This window comes from Topomyia yanbarensis, chromosome 1, assembly GCF_030247195.1.
Source record: "Topomyia yanbarensis strain Yona2022 chromosome 1, ASM3024719v1, whole genome shotgun sequence".
NCBI classification, from domain to species: domain Eukaryota; kingdom Metazoa; phylum Arthropoda; class Insecta; order Diptera; family Culicidae; genus Topomyia; species Topomyia yanbarensis.
In genome coordinates this window covers 34,349,546-34,374,886 of record NC_080670.1, presented here as the reverse complement: position 1 = coordinate 34,374,886, position 25,341 = coordinate 34,349,546, and the positions used below count along the sequence as shown (strand labels likewise).

Sequence of the window (25,341 nt, the reverse complement as noted above, 5' to 3'; positions counted from 1 at the left end):
TTGATTGTGTACCTTTTTCGTGCTAACTAACACAGCCATCTCCTTTTTTCTGCCAGACCGTTCCATCAGTCACGTCATTGCATCAAACGTGCTCGCGCTCACAAACACCATTACGCACAATTTGGCGCTCTTCCATCAAGCGACCCACCGGCTGCCATCGGCCGCTGTTCAAAGCATCAATCGCTCATCGTTTTGCTTTCGCATAGCATTGTGCTGTTTTCTGGCATCGAGTGCGGTTGTAGAGTGTGCGCTTTTTTGTTCTGTTCACCGCCATCATCTCTAGAAGGAAAATTTTATCCCAGTTGGGTGCGAGAAGCATTTTTTTGGAATACTTTCCAATTTATCCGGTGAGTTGAAATATTTTTCTTTGAATCTTGAATATTATCTGCGCTGCGTAGTATTTTTGTTCCGACCAAACCAGATCTAGGTGGGGCTACAGAAAAAAAATCAAAGATGGACATCGAATTTTATGTAATGGCGTCGCTTCTTTTCGATGAGCCAAAAAATCACTTTTTTGTGTGATTATTTTCGTACTTTGAGGTTACTGTTTTTTTGCGTATCAGTTGAAAAAAATTCGGGTCGAGTATTGTGAATGTATCTAATTTGTAATATTCAATTGGAAAATTAGCATTATTTTTTTAAAAATGTTCGGCATCTTGGATTTTTTTCCAGCGTTGCAACGGTTTCTCCTAGGCAACACCTAGCATAGCTATTCAAATGCGATCGTAGAATAAGCAAGTTCATTGATAAATTTTTAATGCCGCTGGAGTTTGGGATAAGTCATCGTTGAAGTGCGGTATTGTTTGTAACCGCCAAAATGAAATTCAAAACTACTATTTTCGTTCATTGACTTTGTCGATTGCTAGTAGTAAAGCAAGCGAAATTCACGTATGGTAAAACGGGACAGCACCAGATTTGCACTCTGATTGGTAAAGGGTTCAAGCTTTTATTCATTTTTAGGTGTTTGGTTATTACCGCCAAAAAATTTAATATGTGATGGTCGTGAAATAATTTCCCCAAGCGAAAAAAATTAAAGCAATTTTAGTTATATGGAAAATTACTTTTAAATATGCGAGAGCTTATAGTGGTGCTGTATTTTCAACTGTTAATCTTTATTGCTAAAAAGATACGAGTGACGTAAACACTACTTGCCGGTTTTTCTTTTTTGCGCATCTATATTATCGACAATCCTCACGTGTTTTTTGAAAAGGGCCTGTCAGAAAATTGTGCATAAACTGTTACCGACAGATGTTAACATTTTATGAAAGAGAAAAAAAATAATTGCATCTTCTGCTGTAATCTATAATCGGTGAGTAATGGATTGTCCGCAATTTTATATCCAAGTGTATTTTAACAGTATGCTAATTGGCCCTATTTTAAAGAAACGTGGGAATCGGAATAAAAAAACCATCGTTGTAGTCGATTCACACGATGCACGTGGAATCGGTACTTCATTTAAGCCGAATTTACACCTATCCGATTCGTTTCAGTGCCGGATCAGTTCCGTGCACGGACGCCAATATTCTTTCATACACTTCAAATGCGAGCATTCACACTTGTCCGGGACGATGCCGTGCCGGACAAGTGTGAATGCTTGCATTTGATTTGTATGAAAGAATATTGGCGTCCGTGCACGGAACTGAACCGGCACTGAAACGGATCGGATAGGTGTAAATTCGGCTTTATGAAACTGGTAACGATGCTACACACATCCATGCAAACTATACACGGTTAAATAAAACAACCTGCAGAAAAGTTCTTTTAACTTACTTTTGAGTTGTGCGTCGCTTTCGCACTTATTAGTGTTGTCAAAAACAAAACGAGAGGTTCGACTCAGTCGAGATCTTCCGTGGGGGAAGTTACTTTTGAGTTGTTTGGGGTGAACTCAAAATTAGGTAAATTCAACTTAAATTTGAGTATAAAAAACCTATCAATGAGTTGTAATTTTTGCCGTGGTTAAATGGAAACTACCTTCAACACGGTTTACCTAATTTTAAGTTCCCCCACGATACCACGAGATTGAGTCAAAGGAACTCAATTTTAGGTAGTTTTTTGTTTCCGTGTAGTGCCGCTCTCGCTAACACACTGTATATTTCTTGAGCGTTTTTTCAAAACGTCATATCTGCAATGAGTTACTCTCTTTGTTTACTTTCTCTTTCGATTTTTACGGCGTCACTATAATACTTTTCACTTATTTTACAGTACAGATCGAGAGACGGTGGTTTTATTTAGCATATTATGCAAAGAGTTGAGGGATAAACGTTAAAGTGACCGAATTATTAACAAGAGAAAGTAAACAAAGAGTAATTCATTGCAGATATGTCGTTTTGAAAAAACGCTCAAGATTTGTTCGTAATCTGGTTAATAAGGCGATAATTCGTCAAACATAAGCTTATTTGTATAAAAACTCGTTGAGCATTCGACAAAATTGAATGTTTAATGTTCGTCAAATATTTGACATAATGTACCACCGGCTTAAATGGTATACTTAGGGACTATTCATAAATTACACAAAAATGTTCTAAATTTGGCACCCCTCCCTCCATTTCACAACTAATTTGGTTTTTTTATCCACTATTATACTGCCCATATAAGCATAAGAGTCCCATATGGATTTTTGTCGAAAATGAGATATATGTTGGATTGTATTCTTTATCAGTACTGTTTCATAATGCACAAATAAGATTACCAGGTTTGTTCTGAAAATATCGAAAAAAATACCAAAGCATGGTTGTCCCATCCATAAGGCTCAATGAAAAATGTAAATCTTGAACAGCGTTTTTCTCGGCTTGCTGTTTTTCAATGTGGGACTCTTATATGTATATTGGCAGTATACGTCACGAATAAATTTCAAATTTTTTTGCTGTAAAAAACATGATACATCACGTTCTTGCTTACCCCCTCCCAATATGTCACATTTAACTACAACATGCCCTTAGTATGGATACATGCCATTTTCTTTTGACCCTTAACAAACACCGATAGGTGTTTTTTTTAATATTTGGTCCTCCCCGCGCAACGCATGCGCAAGCGTACGACTTCCTCTTATCGTATACATACTATTAAAAGGTTTATTCTGAAGGATTCATTATATTTTTCAGTAAAGCAAAACAACATGTCTGACGAAGAAGCTCAAGTCGCATCCGAGGAGGAGTCAGCAACTGAGGAGACTCCCAAAAAATCGCGCGGACGCCCGAAGAAGGAAGGCAGCGCTTCAGCAGAGGTAAGCAGAGCCGATTTGTTTATGCTTATTTTTTTTAAATTGTGTTGTAGTTTCGTTTCGGCGGCAGAAACTTGTTTTTGTCCGTTTCATGCTTTTCTTCTGTTTATGCGTTTGACCACAAAAAAGATCTGAAAAGAGCGCGCGCGGGAGATGTTATTGTTTAGCACACACTGTTATATATCTAGCCAAATATTTAAAAAAGGGCGTATCTGCAAAACCCAAACATTGAGAAAAATGTAAAGGGTTTGGTCAAATTGCTTCTACTTGTACCACCCAACACAAGAAAATACTTTTCGGGTTTGATATTACACCGACAGCAAGAAGAATTAAATAAAATCTGATTTGATGGCCAGATTTGCCCTATTGAACATCTTAAAATCGCATAGGCCCTGCATGTAAATCGTAGAAAAGTTGGGTTTAGAGCAGTTCCAGTTCTAGTAATTCATTGAATAGGTGTTGCGTTGTTTTTCCAATCAGTTATAATGCAATAACCCTTTGAACTGAGTGTATTGCTAGTTAGATCCTTTTAAATCAGTTAGGCATTTTTGAAATCAGTTAGGCCTATTTAAAACCAGTTAGGTCACAAAAATCTGATAATTTGTGATAAAATCGTTATCCAAATTCTTCATAAGAGACCATCCATAAATGAGCATTGCATGGGGGAGGGGGGAGTTTTGTATTTTGTAATGATGTGTGACGACAGGGGATAGGGGTCATGTCATGCTACGTAGCTTTTCAAAGGGGAATTGGGGTTGACATGATGTCACGACAACCTTACCCGTTTCATCTAACTATCATCGTTCTTCATTTTTTAAATTTTTGCGTGACAAGCGAGGGGTAGGGTTACCGTCAAGCTACGTAATTGCGTAAATGACCGCGTTCAGTTAGATATCTTTTAATGAATTCAGTTTGTTTACATTTTGTATTTAGGTTCTTTTCAAACGTTTGGCTAGATATATAGTACTGAAGAATGGCAATGAAAAGTTTTCACATAGTTTACTGTTTCGTGGAATTTGAACCAATGAAGAAAATTGGAATGGCTTTTGCATTTAAGCGGTAAATGTACCTCGCGTAAAAAGCAGCGTGAATATTGGTGGTATAACGACGGTAATGCAGTGTGTCATTTTATCATGTTGAGGCTTTCTTTGGTGAACGTTGGCCTATCTTCGTAAACACTACTTGGATATTTAATTCATATTAACTTTTAGGCGGATTTAAACATTTTGTTAGCATGCTCTTCTTCTCGCTGATTTCTCTTAATATGCTATAGTTTCAGCAACAAAAACATTAACGATCGCTAACTACGAAAGGTAACGATGTGGTCTAACGCATGTTTTTAATAAAATATAAGTCTAGCACAGTAATAAACGAAAAATGTTCGTCTACAAAAATCTTTAGCCGTTTAAAGAATTAATGTTGAAATGTTTAGAAAAACTTTATGAAAAAAGTTTGAGACATGTATTTCCGACGTTAGATCGGTAAATATGATCAAACAGACAAATATAATATTGATCTAAGTACGTAATATTTATTAGATTTTTCATATTCATATATTCTCGTTATTTATTTTGTGTTCATTTAACAACATATGTAATGACAACCTATTACAGGATGCTTTCAATCAAGCCAAGAGATGCAAGGAAGATTTCTAAATCTATGAAAATGTTCGACACATGAATTTGATTCGGAAATTTATGTTATTTTCATTTCTGAATTCGAGTCGCTTTAATTTTACTCGAAACTGTCTTTTTCAAATTGATATTGTAAACATTAGAGCGAACCTAGAGCGACTCGAATCCAAAAACGAAATCACTATTATCTAGATAATTCCGAAAAAATGCTCGATGTTGTCGTTTTTTTTGAAAACAGCGTTTCAATAACTAAAACTTTCGATCATGTCCATATGAGCCTGCCTAGTCCTAGTTTTCCGTTCTAAGTTTATAACTGATTCGCTCTAAAATACCTATCCGTCTTTCAATTTCGTTGCTTTCGTTTCTCTTAGTCTCAAACAAACTAGGTAAATGCCTATTATCCTTCTTAATATCATGAGCTGTTTTTCCAATTCAATTACGGTATCCTACGTACGCAGACGATGACCAACAGCATTATCATTACTGGGTTTCACGAATTTTAAACATTACAATCTATTGATGCATTTACTGCTACTAAACCATCGGTTTCTACATTGCTCTAGTATTTGCGGTGTTACTAATGTAATGCAGCTTTGCCGCATAAAGCAGACCCTACACGAGACAAGAATATTTTTAATAAAAATATTGACAACACTGCTTCAATACGTCAATCCCATTTGAATTCACCAGAATTTTTCAAAATGTGCTTACACGATCAATAAATGGTTTATTGTCAATATTTCTGCTCGTGTTTTAACAGATAACCAAGAATCCGATGCGGCGCAAAGCCGATCCGCCGTACAGTGAGCACCTTCCACACAAAAGTCGGACAAAACCTTTCTTCACTTGGTTGAAAACCGGTTTTCATTGAAAACCGGGCTTCGTCTAATTGGTCACCTGCAACCCGAAAACTGGTTCATGCACAACTATAACACAACCATGCGTCTCCTTCAAACATCATGAAAAAATGCCTTTTTTCATACCTCCGGGCAGAAAGGGGCACTATAGCCACCTCAAACATTCTAATTTTAATTTAATGCACGATTTATTATTTGTTCTCCATGTCTGAACGAGAAAAAAGATTTGTATCGACTAAATCGAAAGGCACGTATAAGTCCAGCGAATAACCATTCAAATGAAACCAGTTCGAGCCCAATCAAAATCTTAACTAAAAAGATTTATTCATTTGAATAACATAGCTTTGAATACAGTTTTTCTCAGAATTTATCATCTTTTAAAGTTCCATCAAAAATCAAACTTTCTTCCTCAAGATTTAATATTTTGAGAAGACTAACCAACCTGTTTACTAACAGAGAAAAATGTTAAATGATAATTTTGAGGTTTTGTCGACATTGTACGTCGTCGGAAGCGGCGGCCTCTCGCAAGCAAATCTGTGATCCTCTCGTTTGCCAGGATTACTCAATTATAGTAGGGGCTATCAATTTACTTAAGCGATTCGAACCGACATGGCGTAGTAATATTAGACGTACATGTTATTTATTAATTTGTGAAAAAGAATAAACTAATTATGTTGGACCTTCAGCAGTAACACGGTTCAAAATTATGCCGAATAACCTTACTTCTCACACAGTCTAAAATTATGCCTGATTCATTGTAGAAAAAAACGGCAAATGACCTCCAATCCAATCACTTCTCAAAATTATGCCAAATGTCCGTTCACGCTATTTTAGAAATATTTCCAAATGGGCCGTTATCCTGGAGATACAATAAATTATGCCAAATGACCCTCAATGTGAGAAATTCGCAAAATTATGCCAAATAACCGTTATGTCAAATGTCCGTTATGCTAAATGATCTCCTTGAACTGGATTCATCTTTGTCAGATAAATTCGAGAACGTTTTTTTCGATTATAGAGGTTTTATCCTTAAAGTCTGTTCTGTTATGAAAGATTTCTAACCCTATGTGCGCGGGGCCGGGACTCGAACACAGGTGCGCTGCGTACAATGCAATCGATTTACCAACTACGATACACCCACCCCCCAATCCGAGATTGTGTTTTACAATGGGATGAGATTTCGGTTTGACGATTTCTGCATTTCCACAAAAGTGCGTTTGGATCGCTCTTTTGGGGTAACCCAGCTGTTCGGCCATCTATGGAAGCTGACCTTCAATGTCAGCTTCCCTCTTCGAGCAGATCGACCTAGATAAGCCATGTAATGTCGGTGTGGTAGTGGTTGTTTCAACCGGCTATGAATTACACTACGGACTACCTGATCCGGTTGTAAAAACCCACCAAACGGGGAACTGGCTGGGGGCTTACTGAGACTTTCGGCTGATGGTAGTTCGGTGAAGTCTGATTTGATTATCGAATTTCAATACGTACAGACGAACCTGTCCAGAGGGCGCGTGGTATACGGCTTAGAATTGAACCACTGAGTTTCTGCTCCCATGTCATAAGAGGCGACTGAAAGGAGTCCCTAAGTCAAGGTGTACTTCCGTACCTTGATGGCTGGAGGGTCTAAAATATGCTAGTCGCGCACGGAGTCTGTAAATTAGAGCCACTTTGCTGAGTTATCAGTTGAAAAATTTTACTGCGGAAATTACCGAACGAAATTAAGTGTGTACAGCTTTCAATGCATTGGTTCATGAAGCATACTTCTATAAACTTCTATATTGGAAATTTACTTAACACTGTCTTCAATGCTTACAAAAAGACAGGTATGTCTAACCCACGTGAAATGCCTCGTTTTTACATTCTTGAATATAAGGCTTTTACGCGTGTTTCATATCGGAGCCCACAACTCGCGATATCTGTGCAGTCGCAGTTACACCGACTGTCGGTAGCAGACAAAACGTATGTATTGTTCAGCATATCTACCGCTGATCTGATGATTTCAAAAGCGTTGTATCATATTGTAGCAGAAATAGGCTTCCGCTCATTATCGGCAGTGGCGCAATAATGCTCATCACATCATTTGGGGCAGCTCAGATATTAATCCAAAAGGCTCTGAACTGATGAAGTACATAAGTAATACAAATCTCCATATTGTGAATGTGGCAAACCGACCTACTTTTGCGAGGTTTGGGAGAGAGGTGTTAGACATAACGCTTGGCTCTGAAAGAATTTCGCATGAACTAGGGAAGTGGCAGGTTTCAAATGAAACTGAACCGTCTCTATCCGATCATAAATATATATTTTTCGATCATCTTGATGTCGACCTCGATGTGGTAGTATATCGTAATCCAAAATCTACAAACTGGGACCTCTTTTTGAAAAACAACTTGGCAACAAAATTTCATTGGATGACGTCGTGGATATGACAAACTCAACCACTTCGAACTGTTAAATCGACTAGGGGAACTCCATGATGTAGGGTTGAGCTTGTAAGAATAAAGAAGGATATGAGAAGAGCTTGGAATCGCCACCAGCGTGACACGACTTTCACTGCAGAGCGGGCTGGCTGGCAAAAACCTATGTACTAATGTCTCTAGTTTGAACGGGTCTAGCAGGTTAGATAAAATTCTCTCAAAATCGAAAGATTTTCAGATGAACCACTTAAAAACCGGAGATGGTATTTATGTGACGGATGAAAAAGATATTCTGAATTGTCTCTTCGACGCACACTGTTCAGGTTGTATCAAACCAGAGCTGAACAATGTTCACAGATCTCAAATAAGAAAAGATGGAATATTTCCAAATAGGTGTTCATATTCTCAAACATGTCATGGAAAGGATTATGCTTTCCAGTCTTGCTACCGGGTATATCCCGAAATCATGGTGAGAAATAGCTTTTAGATTTATTCCCAAAAGGGGGCGCTCCAGCTATGAAGAAGCCAAGAGTTTTAGGCCTATCAACTTAATTTCTTTTCTTCTAAGAACTGTGGAACGGATAATCGATCATCGCACTAAGAACGTTAGTTTAGTTGAGCATCCACTGCACAACCGTGCCCAGTGATTTCGAAAAATCTCCCACATTTTTCGAAACGCTACTTGCAGCATACTGACCAAGGCTTTAACCGGCCACTGTAAACTCCATTTTCACATGGCAACAATTCAGCGCGCTGAGTTTTTTTCATGTGATCTTTGTGAATCTGACTGTGGAACCTCATATCATTTGATATGCAACTGCCCAGCAGTAGCGCAATTGCGATTGCGAGTTTTTTGTCGTCAGAGACATACTAAAGTTCCTTAACCAATGTGGTAAAGAGCTTTGGGCTTACTTGCAGGCAATTTTAACTCCTGAGTTTAATTTACCTGCTGTTTGTTTTTGTGCTGTTATTTTTCCACCCTGCCAATTCTACTTCCTTCGTCCTCCTCATTTTCTTCCGCTCAGGAAACGATGAAAATACATGGCAAGACACGAATCCGCGACTACATACGGAGAACGTGGCATTTTAGCCAATATATTCTGATTCCTGACAGAAGGTTTATTTTGTACCGTCTCGTTTTTGCGTAGGAGGCGGGGCATTTCTTCCTTGTCACACCAAGAGTAAGTATATAACCGTTATCTCCTTCCGAGCTGTATTCGTCATCGTCAGGTAAATCCGAGAACGTGTTTTGCAATGGGATCGGATTTCGGTTTGACGATTTCAGTGTTTCCGTGAAAGTGCGTTCGGATTGCTCTTTTGGGGAACGCTTGAGCGTATCCCAGCGTATCCTATACGTTGCGCACTCACGCGTAGTGTGAGAATTACCACCACAAAGAAGACATTTTTCATTCTCCTTTGTGCATGAATCATTCTTGTGTGCACCACCGCACTTTGAGCGTTTTAATTTACTAAAACAGTAGGTGCTCGTGTGGCTCATCTTTTTGCAATTAGTGTTCACGATTCTGGGAACGTATATTTGTCTGTCAGTGCGTAATTGCGCAGAGCAGTACCTTCATAAGTCAGCCGACAGGGATTTAGAGTGCTAATTATTGCCGTCAGGCGCAGGCCACGATTCTAGAACTATTAAATAGTTCTAAAATCGTGGCCTGTGCCTCACACTGAGTTTAATTCATTTACCTTCAAAAATACCCATCCCCTTTTGCAGATCAGCAAGAGCTAAAGATTCCTCGTTTGCCACGCCGCCTATTTCGATGACGTTCGCCGGAATATATAGCAGAAATTCGATACTGAATCGCGGGTCATTCACAACCGCATTAGTCTGAATTCGATCAGAAAGAATAACGCGAAGCTTATTTGTGTGTACTCTAGTCATTTCGCGTACGCAAGCGAAATTGTGTGAGCAATTTCACGGAACCTAGCGAAATTAGCAGTCAAGTCTGCTGATTCATGCCACCCGTAGTGGTTTTCCTTTGAGTCTGAAGAAAATGATCCATTTATCGACCGGCCGATCGATGTATTGTCAGACGCGTATTGAATAAACGTTGATTCTTGTTCTGTTGGGGAGAAATTTTATCTTGATTAGGGTTTTGGGTGATCGGGAGAAGATAACTGCTGAATTCTACAGGCAGCAAAAAGATTTGTAGGTTCAATAAAAATATGAATGAATTTTTTTCTCCACCATAATATTTGTACATCGCCTGCTCTAAAATATGTATGTCACCATAAACCGTATTGTTCTTGAATGGTAATGTTGTCGAGACGTATATGTAAAAAGCATATTTTAGTAGGATGACCATTCTTAACTCGTTTGTATGGTCGAGTATGTAAAAACAATAAAATGATTATGTTCGAGATTGGATACCAGGCAATGGATATTCTATTGTTGATCAAATCATATTGGAAATGGTTTTTAAACGTTTGATAGAATGATTGGTATATGGTATACATTTTTGCGGGTGGTTCTTATATTTACAATATGTAAACCATGACAATAAATATAAATATTCAGCGTCCGTCGGATCTACAGATTTGCACGCAACATTTAACCTTCCAATTTTAGCAGTGTTGCAAGCCTACCAATTTTACCAGTGTTGCACATTGTCCTAGGCTGCAACATAAAGTATTTTTCTGCATTTCCTTGAGGAAGTCTTCACTTTTTCAACAATATCATTTCTAAAGACTCGCGTTGAAATTATTCAGAGTTATGGACCGTAATAATTTGAGCTAAAAATCTAGTTAAAAAAACAACTGGTTATTTGCTGTGAAGTTTTTTTTTCATTCACGTTCATTGTTTAATCTAACAATATATTCTAAACATGTTTTGTTATTTTGTACCACGTATTCATAAAATGTCTTAGAACATAAAAAACTCATTTCATTCAGGTTGAATAAGAAAAAAAAGGAGTAGAATCGGTGTTACAAACAATAGCCAGTTACAAAAAACTAAAAACGCTGATCGTCGATTCAACTAGAACCGAACAACGTCTACGTGACAGAACTTACTGCCTATCAGTCAAATTCTCTGTTCATTTCATACTAAAATACCCATACCGAATGACCGTTCAAGTTGAAGCCTCTAAATAAACAAACGAACAACTCATTTCAGTAAAAAAAACTATACAAATTAAAAAAAACCAATTGCAGTCAATATCGTTTCTCGTTTGCAGTAATATTGTGTTCAGTGTATATCTAAAAAAATCCATACGTACATCACCCATTGTCAATCAAAATTCAATTGATGCTAAAAAAACAAGATTCTCCACCGTACCGCTGACTTTTGTCGAAAGGATTCGAAACTCACACTGTTCTAGTTTATTGCAGATAATGCAATTCTTGTGGTTATATTTAACAAACGAAGTTACAAAAGAACAAAATTAGAACTATCAGTTGTGGCATATACAAAAAATACATACGAATGGCACTATAATATCTTACATCGAATCAAAATTGGCATTTCCCAATGTCCTTCTGTATAATAAAGTTGGGTAATAATTATTGAAAAACAACCCCGTAATAGCGAGAATGTCTTAGAAGAATTCCTACAGTAAGATTCAAATCTCAATTTTGTTTCATTCATGTCGTTTAAGGTCCATCTAGTGTGATTATATGCTGTGTGTAAAATATGTTTAATCGAGAGAACTAACGCAGCTAACCCTGGATTGGTTTTGCGTGTTTTGAATGTTCATATCATTTTTAACGCGCTTAACATCGCCAATTCATAACATAACTGAAATATTAGGTTTGTTCCATCAGTGCTCCAAAGCAAATAGAGAGAAAATCTTCAGTAAAATTCCCAAGCTCCCGTCTACGGAACAGAACGTCGACGTCACTTCACCGTTCCGTCAGTTTAAGTTGAATGCATTTCAGACGTTCCGTATCTCAAAAAGCCCCGTGCATTTATTTCGTGTGTGAACTAAGACGACGGATCGTGTAAGTTGCACTTTAATCTAGTATTTAACGGAGTCTTCTCTTTTTCTGCTAACAAGACGGGAGTAATAATGAGCGAGTTTTTTCTGCTTTCTTTGCTGCTGAGAATCTGAGAGCAGGAAGCAAGAACTGGATCAAAGTTATATTCTTTCTGCCACTTCACTTCGTAGTGGATTGGTACAATCAAAACATGGCACGAAACTTCATAGCGTGGCGCTGTTTTAATACGAATGCTCAATGAAATACCCATACTACTGCAAATGGTTGATGCTTACTGCACCTTTCTGTGCCATGCAACGTCTCGCTGGAATGAATGCTCCGCATGCTTGCCTGCGCAGTCTCGCATTGCATCAAACTATCACTGGGTTTGTGTTTCCCCTCCGTCTTCGCAGATTGACAGTGTTGTCACTCGTGAAGCAGTAAACTTAAACAAGACTAATGAAAACTGCATATTTTTATGTAGGCTGGTTGAAAAGATCGCCATTTTTCTATTTTTCATAGTGCATTCGAATCACCACAACACGGTAGAAAAAATCCCACAGCTGTTCTAACTTTGTTCTTTTGCGTATGTTAAAAATGCCCGAGAAGTATTCTAGACCAGTGTTCTGATTATGCTTCCTTTAAAAACAGGCGGACAGTGCCGAGTCTGGTGAAGGAAAAACGTCTCCCGAGCCATTACCTGCTGAGGAGATCATCCTCGCACCTTCTGAGCCTGTGGATTCCTGTCGGTCAGAGAACGAGTTCAAAACTCCCGAACCTGTGGATTCCAATCCGTCAGAAAGCGAGTTCAAAACTCCATTGCCTCCGGATTTTTTCGAACTTCCGGCAGCAGCACCAGTAGCCCTACCATCAACTGAACAAACGATATCGATTCCATTCGATGGTCAGCAGCAGCAGCAGGACCTGCAACAGCAACACCAAACCATAGAAGACGATAGTGAGTTCCAGCCAGCGCAAAATTTTCAGTTTGCGGCATCCGATTTCGATTTTTTGCTCACCAGGGGCGGCGGAGATCGTCAAGAGGAGGCGCCGCGGGATTCTCTGCTGTTGAAATTCGATCCCCTACTGAAGGTGCCCGTAGTAAATCGCCTCAGTACCACCAAAGAGGAAGAATCCGAAAGTGTCGTAGGCGTTGTTGAAATCACTCAGCTAGTTGTGACGGCTCCTGCAGCAGAGGAGGCAGAAGGTTGTGACAGCGGTGGTAGTGGTGTTTCGTTGACGGCACTGGAGGCTAGCGGTTTCGTTGCCGTCTCCCCGTCCTCCAGCAGCAGCATGAACATCGACGAGGCAAATAATTCGCAATTCACACACTGCGCAGATGAAGAAGTATGCGAAAAAATGAGCGTTGACAATACTATGACACTGGACGGCGAAAGCAGCACAGAACGAAACATGAGTTTGTCGGAGCCGGATCAGGATTTCAACAGCAGCAACGAGCTGGATAAAAAAAGTAAAAATGAATCACTGAAAATCGAAGAGCTGGAAAAGAAACTTCATGATGCGGAGCTTCGCGAGGAAACGCTGCTTAAAAGGATCACCGACAAGGATAAAACAATTGCAAAAATGGGTGGTGTTGTGGAGGCATACGAGCGAGCTATCGCGGAATTGATTGCCGAAAAGGAGCAGACGACAAAAAATTATGAGAAAACATGCGAAGCACTGAAGGCAGATGGTGATATCAATGCGCAGCATCTCGAATCGCTGGAGAAGACCTTTTCCGATTTACACGCCAAATACGAACGGATGAAGATTATCACTTCCGAGTACAAGGAACGGGAGGAAGAGCTTATCAGTGAGCGCAACCGGTTCGAAGAAAGTCTACGAATGCAGGAGAAGCGCTACGAAAACATGAAGAGCCACGCGATGGCTCAGCTTGAAATTGCCAACAGCAAGCTGTCCGAGCTGGTACGGAACCATGCCCATGAGGTTACGAAACTGAAGGCACTGTTGAAGAAGGAGGAAATCTACCGTGCGTCGGTCAACGATCAGCTCAGTCAGAAATCGCGCGAGAACGAGGAACTGGTGAAGATCTGCGAGGAGCTGATAAATGGTGGTGCTAATTAAGAACAGGCGGCAGTAGTTACAATACCGTACAATGCAGTTTAAATACAATGTACTATAACATTTAGGGTGAGAAATAATACACGTGTTAATCTTTCAACAAAAATAATTGATGCGTTTTGTGTATGGTTCGCGAAAGTGACGGTCCCTTGCCTATTTTGTTAGTAAAGTATAAAATGACATTTAAAACTATTTTTAATCAATGTGGAATCGATGTCTTACGTAGCCAGTCGCGTCTAGGAACAAACATGAAGTAACATTCTGTTATGGGGAATGTATTCAATCGTACGAGTATATGTCATGCGCAGTTTTACGTCAATACGACCTTGACTGTGTAAACCGGCAAATCGAATACCGTTTACAGAATCATGTTTTGCTTGTCACGCCATTTAGGGGATATGTGCCCGCTTAGTGTAAATGTTACCGATCAGATATGTATCGAATAAGAAGAGACAAATGCCTTATACCTTGTAATGGTATTTACACGCGAGTCGCTTTTAATGCGGCTTTCTGTTTTACGTAGTTTTTGGTTTCGTGTATTTTGAGCCGTTGAAAGAAAGGTTTACGTGATACATATGGTCGGTGTTAGGTCAGACCGGACTAAGTGACAGTGCATTGATTTTGAGAAAAACACGTTTAAAGTTTGAATCGCAGCATCCTTTACATAATAATTGGAAAATATTTTTTACCATAATTCTTGTTTATTGTTTCATATTTCAAATCTGGTAACAGTTGAATGTAGATGAAGAAATTCTTTATCCAGTGCTATCATTGACTCATTTTTTGATGTTTTGCGACTTGGTCCGGTCTGACTAAACACCGACCATATCCACCGCGTAAATTTTCTTTTGAGCCGATGAGAGAAAAGGATTCTTGATTTCAAGTACGTCGAATTTCGTCGGAGACAAATACCAGTGTACAACCTTTTTGACAAGACAATGGTCCCTCTCCCTCAGATTAATATGCATGAAATAAACTGTTATATATTACTATAAAAACCAATGTTTCTTCTTTGTTAAACAAAAAACAGAAACGCAAATTGGAAGCGAAGAAGAAAGCCAGTGAGCCGAAACCGAAACGTGGCCGCGGCAGACCTCCAAAGAAGGGCTGGCAAGGTACCAAGAAACCGGCTGGTGCGAAATCGACGACGGCTTCTACTGCTGGCTCTACTACAGCCGCTGGAAGAAAAGGGCGCCCGAAGGCCACCTAAGGCTGCCCGCTTTGAGCGGATAACACTCCAACGCACTACAAGGCACCTTAAACATGCTTGGTTCGTGCAACAGCGCCAGTCAGTTATCCTCTTTTAATTCTATAATTCACACAGATTTGTAATCAGAAACTAGACATAAGCTTATGGAGGAGCCCCATTTTAATAAATTGAATATTGACACTCTTTGCTGTTAGTCGTCAAAGAAACATGTATAAGACAGTTCAGTTGCTTTGTTTAGTGCAAGCGTACCTTCATAATACTAATTTTAACTATTGGTCATCATAGCGATAACAACCTTAAAGTTTGTTGTGCTCAACTGAGGATGCATTTATTCTATTTTGGCATTCTATAACAAGATCCCTGTACAACATGCACGGATGAAATACAAAACATTAGTGATAAATAAATAAATGAATGTTTCTTAAAACTACGATTGCTCTCGTTTTAAATTTATTTCTCGGCTTAATCGAGCAGTAGTTATGATTTGAATGAAATATCACATTTCATTCCATACCCTCTTAACTTGCTTGAAAGAACTAATCCCAAACAAGAAAAGGCAAACTCGAACATAAAATTGATCGTATTTAGTCAAAAGAAGTTTTCTGTAAATTTTTATTTAACAAGCCAAACCGTCTGAAATCCCTAATGATGTTTCGCGGCCGCTCAACGCTGTTTGTATTATTCTATTCTCATTTACCCCACCAAACAGAAACGCAAGGCAGCGCCGGCAAAAAGTGACAGCGGTGAACCGGCAGCGAAACGCGGTCGCGGAAGACCTCCGAAGAAGGGTGGAGCTGCTGCCAAGAAACCTGCCGCTGCTGGTGGCTCCGGACGCGGAAGAGGACGCCCGAAGAAGAACTAATCTGCACTTCGGATGTATTGACGGGATGAGCGTTCCAGCTGACCTCACAAGCACATAAACACAACCGGTACTATCTAAGCAGAATTTTGTTTAGTCGATAGCCAAGCAACTGCTCTTTATGACTGCGCAAGTAATCAAATGGATGGGGGGCGGGTTATCTACTGAATTATTTTTATTTACATTTTTGTAAACAAAGGACAAACTAGAATGCCATTAGATCATAATTGTATTCCTTACGTACAATACAGCAGCAGTAACGATTCATTTAAAAGTAGACGATAGTTTGAGGAAAGTTTCAAGAATTTCAACGGCTAATTAGAACGTATCTTCGTACAGTAATTTTTTGGACGAAACTAAGATCGTATAGTAACTGATGGTAGTTAAATATAGAAAATAATGACCCCAAAGTGCTCCTTTGTGAAACTTTGCATTTACTACTGGTAATTTCATCCAAAAACAAAACTGGAACGATTACGGAGTGTGGTTTAGACTAAAATATACCTATCGATGATGCATTTATTACCTTCTTTCGTCTTTTCCACTACATAATACTATGACAAAAGTGCAAGTGCAGACAAAAATATATAATTTTAGTAAATAAATGTATTTTGATGCCGTAAGTAATGATTATTTCTCCTGCATTTGAACGTGCTCCTAGCCATAGCGTTGCTGTGTTGAAAAATGAGGTATATTTAGGTATTTTTTGTTGTGTTTTAATAGGTTTGTACTGCGGTTGCTTAAGCTGACAGCAAAATCAATGTAATGTTGATGGTAAGTAGCGGTTCTGGGAACGTGGCGTCCATCCAAAAATCCACTTAAGTTAGGAATGTTCTCGATTTTACTTTTATACACATATGATATGACAATTTCCAGTCAAGAATAAACAAAATTAATGGTAAGTAAAGATACTAGAACGTGAAAAAACTAGTTGTTGGATTTTTGTTTCGAATTAATTTCATCAAAAACTAGCACCAGCGTGTAGCCAATTAAGCACCGAGATCACCCGTGGTTGCTGCTCCGTTATTGACCAGAACCAATTGAGATTGCAAATTGTTCATTGGAACAACATGCTTGGAAATAACATCCCTGCATGCTAATCAATACCGATGCCGGTCACGTCCGAATGCGGATCTTTCGGAAAAGGAAGGAATGTTAGTCCGATAAATGTAGTTGCTGGAAACCGAGGAATCCTTTGCATTTGATTGGCCAAATAAGCATCCTGAACTCCGGATTGCTCATATTTTAATAAATCAGTAACGTTCATTTTTTATCACGCGACGAATTTTTCGTGGTTTCTGTCGTTGATTTCACCTGGCGATCGTTTGGATAAAATGAGGAGTCTTATACAACAGGTATTTGGTTGTGTCTCAATTCTTGTGTCAGGTTCTTTTGTAGATGATTGAAATTTTATATGTATAATGTCATGTATACTTTGTTTGGGCTTGAGTCATGCTTTTTTCTCCATTTTTCAAGGTTTTTAGGAACGTGTTCAATGGAAAATAGAGAAATAATGACCGGAATGGAGACAATTCGCCTTTTGTTAGACACACTGTGAAAAGATATGTCCTCAAGCGGAAATCGAATCTGCGATCTACCAGTTTCTAGTTCGGTGCGTTAACTATTCCGCCAACGAAAAATTGTGATAATGTCATCACAGATTCCCAAACAGTACATACTCAATACCTACCAATAGACCCATCTACCCCCATTGCATCTTATAAGCAAATTGTTACCGCCCCTTCCCAAGCAGATTTAACTCGTCATCTTATTTTAGCTCCATTGGATCTTGTTCAGGCTTGAGATATTATTATCACAGTTTGCGTCCCATTAGCTAGCTCAGACACTACCAGACTTTAGTGGTGAACAGAGCTATGGGGAAGCATATTGAAGTCGGCGGATGGTAACGGCAAATCCAGTTGTTGATGGAATTTACATACATTGCTTGTTTTTGCGTGAGTCATGCTTTTTTATCCTAGTTTCAAGGTTTTTAGGAACGTGTTCAATGGAAAATAGAGAAAGTATGACCGGAACGGTGACAACTCCCCTTTCATTGGACACACTAAGAAAAGATATGTCATCAAGCAGGAATCGAACCGGCGATCTCTCAGTCTAGTTGGGGGCGTTAACCAAACCGTCATCGAGGAACTGTGATGATGTCATGTGATGTCACTACGTGACGTGACTGTGGGAATAGGGCCCATGGTAATGGTACCAGTACCGAAAATGCCGGGAATACCGACTCATACTTGGTACTGAAATACCGGCACTGAATAAATATAAGTGCTGGTATTTTCGGTACTATACAACGCTTTTGATGAGCAATATAATAAACCTAATCTTACAGCACATATAGAGGCCTGTTTCATACATCGGACAGCAATGTGGCATTAAAAGATTAACGAATATAATTCCAGTTGTACGTAACTGGATATTTTAACTATTTATTCGAAAATAAATACTATTATCTTTCATTCATGTATTTTGAACTACAATGAATAAAATAACAATTGATATGTTCCTTATTTGAAATATCCCATTAGTGACATTCAGATTGTTTTCCATTATTCACTGTAACCCGGAATTATAAGTTTAGGGCTTAAGTCACGAGTATATACATTTTGCTGTTAAATATTAATCTATAAAAGAACGAACGCCGACTTTGTACCTAATCTTGATCCGAATAGGACAGGTAGGGATCTGACCTGAGTTTCTGATCCGCTTTGTTCGATTATGTGTGATTTATATTCAAAGTCAGATAAGAAGGTATGTTTCGTCATCTGGATTCTCACAACACGAATTGTTGAAAATACAGGGGAAAAAGAGTCTTCAGCTAATGGATATCAATTCTACTTATTTCGATACGATTCCTTTGCTCAAACGTTTGTTGTATTCTATGTTGTGTTGCTTGAAATTTTTGACAATGACGCTTTCAGCCTCGGTTGAATTTCTATGAACGTTGGCAGTACCACATTACGTCCACGATGTATCCACTTTCGTGAGGACTATCACTCTGGTCGCTTTACGGAACTGTTCCACCAATCGCACATTTGATCTAATACGAATTTGTTTAAAGTCAGTCGCATTGGTAATTCTGATAGTACAGGCACGTAGCACTTTTGTGGTTTGTTTTCTAATTTCACTGCTCAGCCGGAGGAACGATGCTTTACTGTTTGTACATTGAAAAAGTAACAAAGCAGTTGAAATTGATTGCTTGGTTTATTGATTGTTTGCTTCTGCTCTTAGTGAGATTAGAAGGTAGACTGAAGCATATAAAAGCTTATCAACAAAAGTATATTTTTTAACATTTAATTTTGATGGAGTGTTTTTGCAATTTTTTTTTGAATGAAGACATTACAGTACCGTACTGGGAAACACAACTAAACATTATCGACCGTTTTCGCGACAGGGATATGAAAGAATTTCTTTAGAGGAAGATGGCAACCCTGCTATCGAAAACAGACGCGGTTTTTGCGCTCTCGTAATACTACGTTCACACTACGAGTTAAAACGTGTTTTAACGCTATCTTGATGACATTTTTCTTGTTGCTAATTATTATAACATGTTTTAACTCTGTAGTGTGAACATAGTATAACTTTCAATAAAAAGTTATAGACTTATCCAGCTGCGTTGGTATTGTGCCGTTTTGACGTTTAAATTGGGAGGAAAACAAATTCATATTAAATTTGCAAAAGGGCGAATAAGATTTGTAAACAAACTTTTATTTTGATGGTTTCTCTTAATTTACTATAATTTCAAAGCAGAAAGCAATTGAAATTACTTCTACGAAGGGTAAAAATTTACATTAACGCATATTTTTCATGAAATTTCACTCTGCAGCAGACTAATGAGCGAAACAAGTTTGTTTACAAAAAACACTTTCGCCCTTTTGACGAATTAATATTGAAATCATTTGCACTGCGAAATGGGAGGAAAACAACCGCTTGTGGGCTTAAGGGGAGGGCGGTAGTATAATAATGCGGGATCTCAGTGTGCATATTTTAAACGTCAGACATCTCAATAGCAAAAAATTGTAAGTAATGGATATATCTGCTCCAAAAGCGTAGGTCGCGTCGTGATTTTCCGGAACGCCACTAAGACGTTAGAAGTGTGTTTGTATACGGAGTGTAAACTAACCTATAGAACCGCCGCGGAGGTTTGCTTCGCCGTGTGTGAAGTGAACATTCTCACATAAATAGCTACTTTTCGGGTCGTATAGTACGCGTTTATTCGCCGGAGTGTTCAAAAGGACCATCGGACAGTCGGTCATCATACGCCGGAGGAAATGGATTCACGAAGCGTTTTCCGAAGGTTTTTTCATCCCCGCAGAAGCTGCGTCAGTTGAGAATACAAGTGGGACGAGAGAATATCAGCCTTATTCTGCATTACGACGGATCACATTTTCGAACGAATGTGGTTCGATCGAAGCAGGCTCCCGTTTGTTTTTGCTGTCGTTTTGAGAATGCAAATCACGTTCATTCGAAAAAGCGATCCGTTGTAATGCAGAATAAAGCCGAATTTACACCTATACGATTCGTTTCAGTGCCGGATCAGTTCCGTGCACGAACGCCAATATTCTTTCATACATTTCAAATGCGAGCATTCACACTTGTCCGGGACGGTGCCGTGCCGGACAAGTGTGAATGCTTGCATTTGATTTGTATGAAAGAATATTGGCGTCCGTGCACGGAACTGAACTGGCACTGAAACGGATCGGATAGGTGTAAATTCGGCTTAAGGCTGTATACCTCCGCACTTCCGTGCAAATCTAGGTACAAATGCTGTTGCAGCGGCTGAGAGAGTGAGAAGAGCTATTGTGAAATCGAGATGGACGAACCGACTGAAAAGTGCGTATGCATAGTAGATGCAGGGGACTGGATTGGGATTGTCGCGATTTGTATAGTTTTCTGTCTTTTTCGCTCTTGTGGGGCGTACATGGACTTTCCAGCTTATCCAGCTGCGTTGGTATTGTGCCATTCTGACGTTAACTTGGGAGGTAAACAAACCGCTTCAGGGATTAAGAAGAGAGCGATAGTATTGATATGCGAGATCTCAGTGTGCGTATTTTAAACGCCAGATATCTCAGTTGGTTTGGCCAGTTTGACAAAACACGGTGTTTAGGTGCCAAATTGGTGGGTGCTCTGCATGAGTGAGGGACACGGACGGAGCGGTGAGCCTGCTGTATCTGCTGCATGCATACTGTTTTTGATAAATTGCACTGTACTTGCAAAGGTGGCAAAGAGAAAAGATTGCTCGGGCTGTTTGATGCGTGTGAAAGAAGCTGGAGATTTTGAGGATATCTGGAGGGTTTGGAATGGGACGAAAAATGGATAAGCAAGTATCAGTCGCTCGCGTAAGCAGAAGATGAGGAAGGAAATAGAAAACCTGGTATATTTTTCTACAGACATATTCTAATTTATATATAGAAAAATCAAATAAATACACTAAATACGCGTCGATTTCTTACCTCATGTAAATAATCGAAAGTCTTATTGTAATGCTATAATCCATTTGATTCAAACACTACAGTAAAGCGCGGCTGGTTGATGGAACGATGACCTCGGAACATGTCTGGCGCTGTATACGAAATGGGTCATCGGAAAGTCAATTGAGCTAACACCTACCTAAATCCTTGAACCAAGTTATTTGCATGGATATGTTTAAATACATGCAAACATCTTTTTTTTCTGTAAATCACTACCAGCTAGTGGGAGTTAGGATGGTTAACACACACAGGGATATGAAAGAATTTCTTCGTGATATGACTGAGAAAAATCAGTAACTTGTCTTCGATCCCTATCGCGAATAATCAATTCTCAACCCCCCTACATGATCGTATTTATCACTCCACTTAGACAAGACTATGCGTCCTCCCCACGCACACCTAATGCCCCTAGTTGGTCACACAAGCTCCAAATAACCATAGGAATTAGTTTGCTCAGTCCAAAGCAATGCCAGCCCGACTGGCATCACCAGGTGGATACGTCCTTCCTTACAATTAGGTACTTTACAGACACAGCTAACCTCACTTTTCTGACAGTTCGCTTGTACTGTTTACATGGACTTAGAAAAAATTGTGGACGACTAGATTCGCTCGAAGCAGTCCATGTAAACAGTACCAGCGAACTGTCAAAAATGAACACCCAGTTCATTTGGGACGTCACCGTAAAGTATTCAATTAGGTTTTACACCAACCGACATAACCCTACAAAATGAGCCGGATGAACTTCGTTTGACAATTCTCGGTGGTTTGTTTACATGGGAGTTACGTTAGTCCGAATGCAACAGATGAGCACCCATTGCACTCGCACTCACGCAACGGACAAAGTAAACAAACCACCGAGAATTGTCAAACATGAACCTTATTCATCATGAATTCATTCGTGTCGTCATCTTGTAGAACTCAATGCCATCAAGACAACGAACATTTAAATTAAATATGTGCAGCTTTGAAAATATAACCAAAGTGACTCACTGCTCTGGTAATAAATCACCCAAAAATAGGTTTCGAAGCGAACAGTTACAACAGGTGTTTGGATAGGTTGCACACTGGAATCAGCACAAATAGTCCTATTTCCAATAGACCTGCAAAATGTGTGTCTTATGTTGGTAATGGTCGTGGTCGATTAGTGACCGTATCTGCACGACGAAAATGATGTTCAAATTTTGGGATTTCACTCAACTATAGCGCAATCGCAAGGACCAAACAAAACTCAAACTGGCTTCAGCTTGAAGAATTCACGTTCTCGCATACAATCTCAACAATGACCTTCGAAGAACCGAATTGTGATGGTAAAATTAGCGCAAGATTGTGCAGCATCATCAGTTCCAAAAGTTAGACGCATGCAGGTAACTAAACCATGCAAAAATTCAACAAACGAGAAATGACACGTTGGAGACCACCAGAGGACAAATAATATTGAGGATGTGCGTTGTATTGCCTTTCTGAAAGTCAAAAGCGCCTGACTAAATTGAAGCAATAATACACTGGGTGATCGGAATGAACTGAAAACAAGTATCGGGACTAGTCAAATGGGCTCAAGAAATGTCACATACTTGATTGCAGAATTGTGGCGTGCCGCTTGTTAATACAGCAGACGGAGTAGGTCTCAGCAAACTGCGCTCGTTTGCTTCCGGCAAGAACGATCGAGGGTGGACTAGATGTTTTAGCAACGTTCCGTTATTTATCAACTAGGGGGCTGATCATCTACGTGTGTATTCCAACAACGTGTACGATTCCGTGCAATAAAACAAATCACAATAGATTGCTAGAATAGAAGAATTTATTGTTTATTATCACAACTTATCTGTGATGATGTGCTGTACGTTCATATTTTGAATTATTTTACGGCTCAGGGAACCCAAAACGTTCACTCAAAAAAAAGTAAACGTTATGCCTATTGATTTTACACATAGATTTTTGCAATTTACGGAGGCATATAGACACTATTTGCTGGCACATAAACCTAATGTGTGTATTTACAAGAAATATTAATCTTACATTCACATTTCATAACTATTAGGCACATAAAACCCCATTCTATAACAATATGCACATATAACTTATGTGTGTGCATACATAGTTTATACAGTTGACACATAGAAGATATGTGTGCGCGTGATAACAATAGTATTTCTTCTTCATATGAATTTTAAGCGGTTTGAAGCAAATAGAATTAACGTTTGTATTTTTTTCAGTGTTGGTTTTCGCCTTTTCTATTGACCAACCCAAAAAAGACACAAGCAATCGTCTTCTGCAAACATGGAACAATTAGGTCAAAATGAAGCATAAAATACTCCCTTTATTTCATAAACCGATAGAGCTAATCTTTCTCAATATAACAATATATGTGGTCAATCTTTAAAACTTCAGAATGATTTTTAATTGATTTTCTAAAAATATGTAAACACGTCCTCGTTTGACACTATTCGTCTTGCTTGACAGTGGGTTTAACCCACTTTTTAACTGTTATCCCTGCAAATGAATAGGGATCAAGGTAGTTCAACGGAAGGTGTAGTCATGATATTATATTGAAATTTTCAATTCTATAAAAAAAAATTATTTTGCGTGCAAAAAAGTTTATTTATCTTTAACGTCAGCTGCATCGGAAAAAAATCAAAAACAGCTTTACCAATTACAATTACCCATCAATTTAGCATTACATTCTGCGGGGAAGAAATCTCGCTGATGGAGAAAGTTACGAACCTTGGACTCCGCATGGACAAAAATCTCACCTGGTAAACGATGCAATCACTAAAACTTTCGGTATTCTTCGAACCTTTCGTATATTTTCCGCTGTTCTGGCGGCCCCAACACGCAATAAGCCTGTGCAACCAATAGTTGTACTCTTTTTACATACTACGATATGCTCTACTACCCAGGACTAAACTCATTCTTGAACGAATGTTTGCATTGCAGCTTTTAAACAGCTATAAGATTCGTACACAAACTATGTGAAATGCATTCAACCTATCCTGACGTGACGTTGATGTTCTTTTCCATAGACGGAAGCTGCATCCTATGGGATCGTACTTTATTCAGTATTACGACGAATTGCTTTTTCGTACAAATGTAATTTGCATACTCAGTAACAACTAAGTAAGTAAGGGGGTCGGATTCGTTCGAAAAAACAATCTGTCATAATCCAGAATAAGGCTGAAAAAAGATCGAGACCGGTTAAGACTAACTGAGGCAATTTGTAATTGTGATAAAACTAAACGGACAATATAAAAATATGATCAACATGCAACAAGGTACAAATTAATTAAATTACAGAAAAAAACAACCAACGAATTACCGTTGAGTCAACAATCGCGTAACACACCCTCACCTATCATTCACGGAATTCACCAACAAGAGCGGGAGCAGATTGTGTCTTCCTGAATGTATCGACATAGAAATCGTTCTCATGATGGTAGAATTTATCCTTTGCGCTGGATCCTCTCGCGGCGGATAGTCCTCTCGGCAAGTGCGTTTGTGTATATATTGAAACACCACCCTCATACAGCACACATACACTACAGACACCCGAAGGACTTGCAAAATAGCACACCGAAAAAAAAGCCCCAAAGCTTTGTGCGTACGGAAGGAAAATTTTAATCTCCTCTCCCGGAAAAGCTCGTGCACGCGACTGTCT

The 25,341-nt window shown here is 39.0% G+C and overlaps 1 protein-coding gene across 3 annotated transcripts; it reads left to right on the top strand.

The window, feature by feature from the left end:
- The first annotated feature begins 152 nt into the window (after positions 1-152).
- On the top strand, positions 153-14,243 carry LOC131677349 (uncharacterized). Of its 3 annotated transcripts, none has more exons than XM_058957101.1 (3): positions 153-347; positions 3,083-3,223; positions 12,704-14,243. In XM_058957101.1, exons 2-3 carry the CDS (start codon positions 3,116-3,118, stop codon positions 14,135-14,137), a joined length of 1,542 nt encoding a protein of 513 aa, XP_058813084.1. In that variant the 5' UTR covers positions 153-347; positions 3,083-3,115; the 3' UTR covers positions 14,138-14,243. The 3 variants fall into 3 exon arrangements, 2 of the variants coding, with proteins under 2 accessions (XP_058813084.1, XP_058813083.1); XM_058957100.1 differs by having other exon boundaries at positions 156-347; positions 3,102-3,223; XR_009303328.1 differs by lacking the exons at positions 153-347; positions 3,083-3,223 and adding an exon at positions 3,239-12,638 and having other exon boundaries at positions 12,704-12,843.
- The last annotated feature ends 11,098 nt before the right edge of the window (positions 14,244-25,341 follow it).

Coding starts and splice junctions, on each gene's coding strand:
- LOC131677349 (XM_058957101.1), top strand. CDS start 3,116: ATGTCTGACGAAGAAGCTCAAGTCGCATCCGAGGAGGAGTCAGCAACT. Junction 3,224..12,703: donor AAGGCAGCGCTTCAGCAGAG/GTAAGCAGAGCC, acceptor CTTTAAAAACAG/GCGGACAGTGCCGAGTCTGG.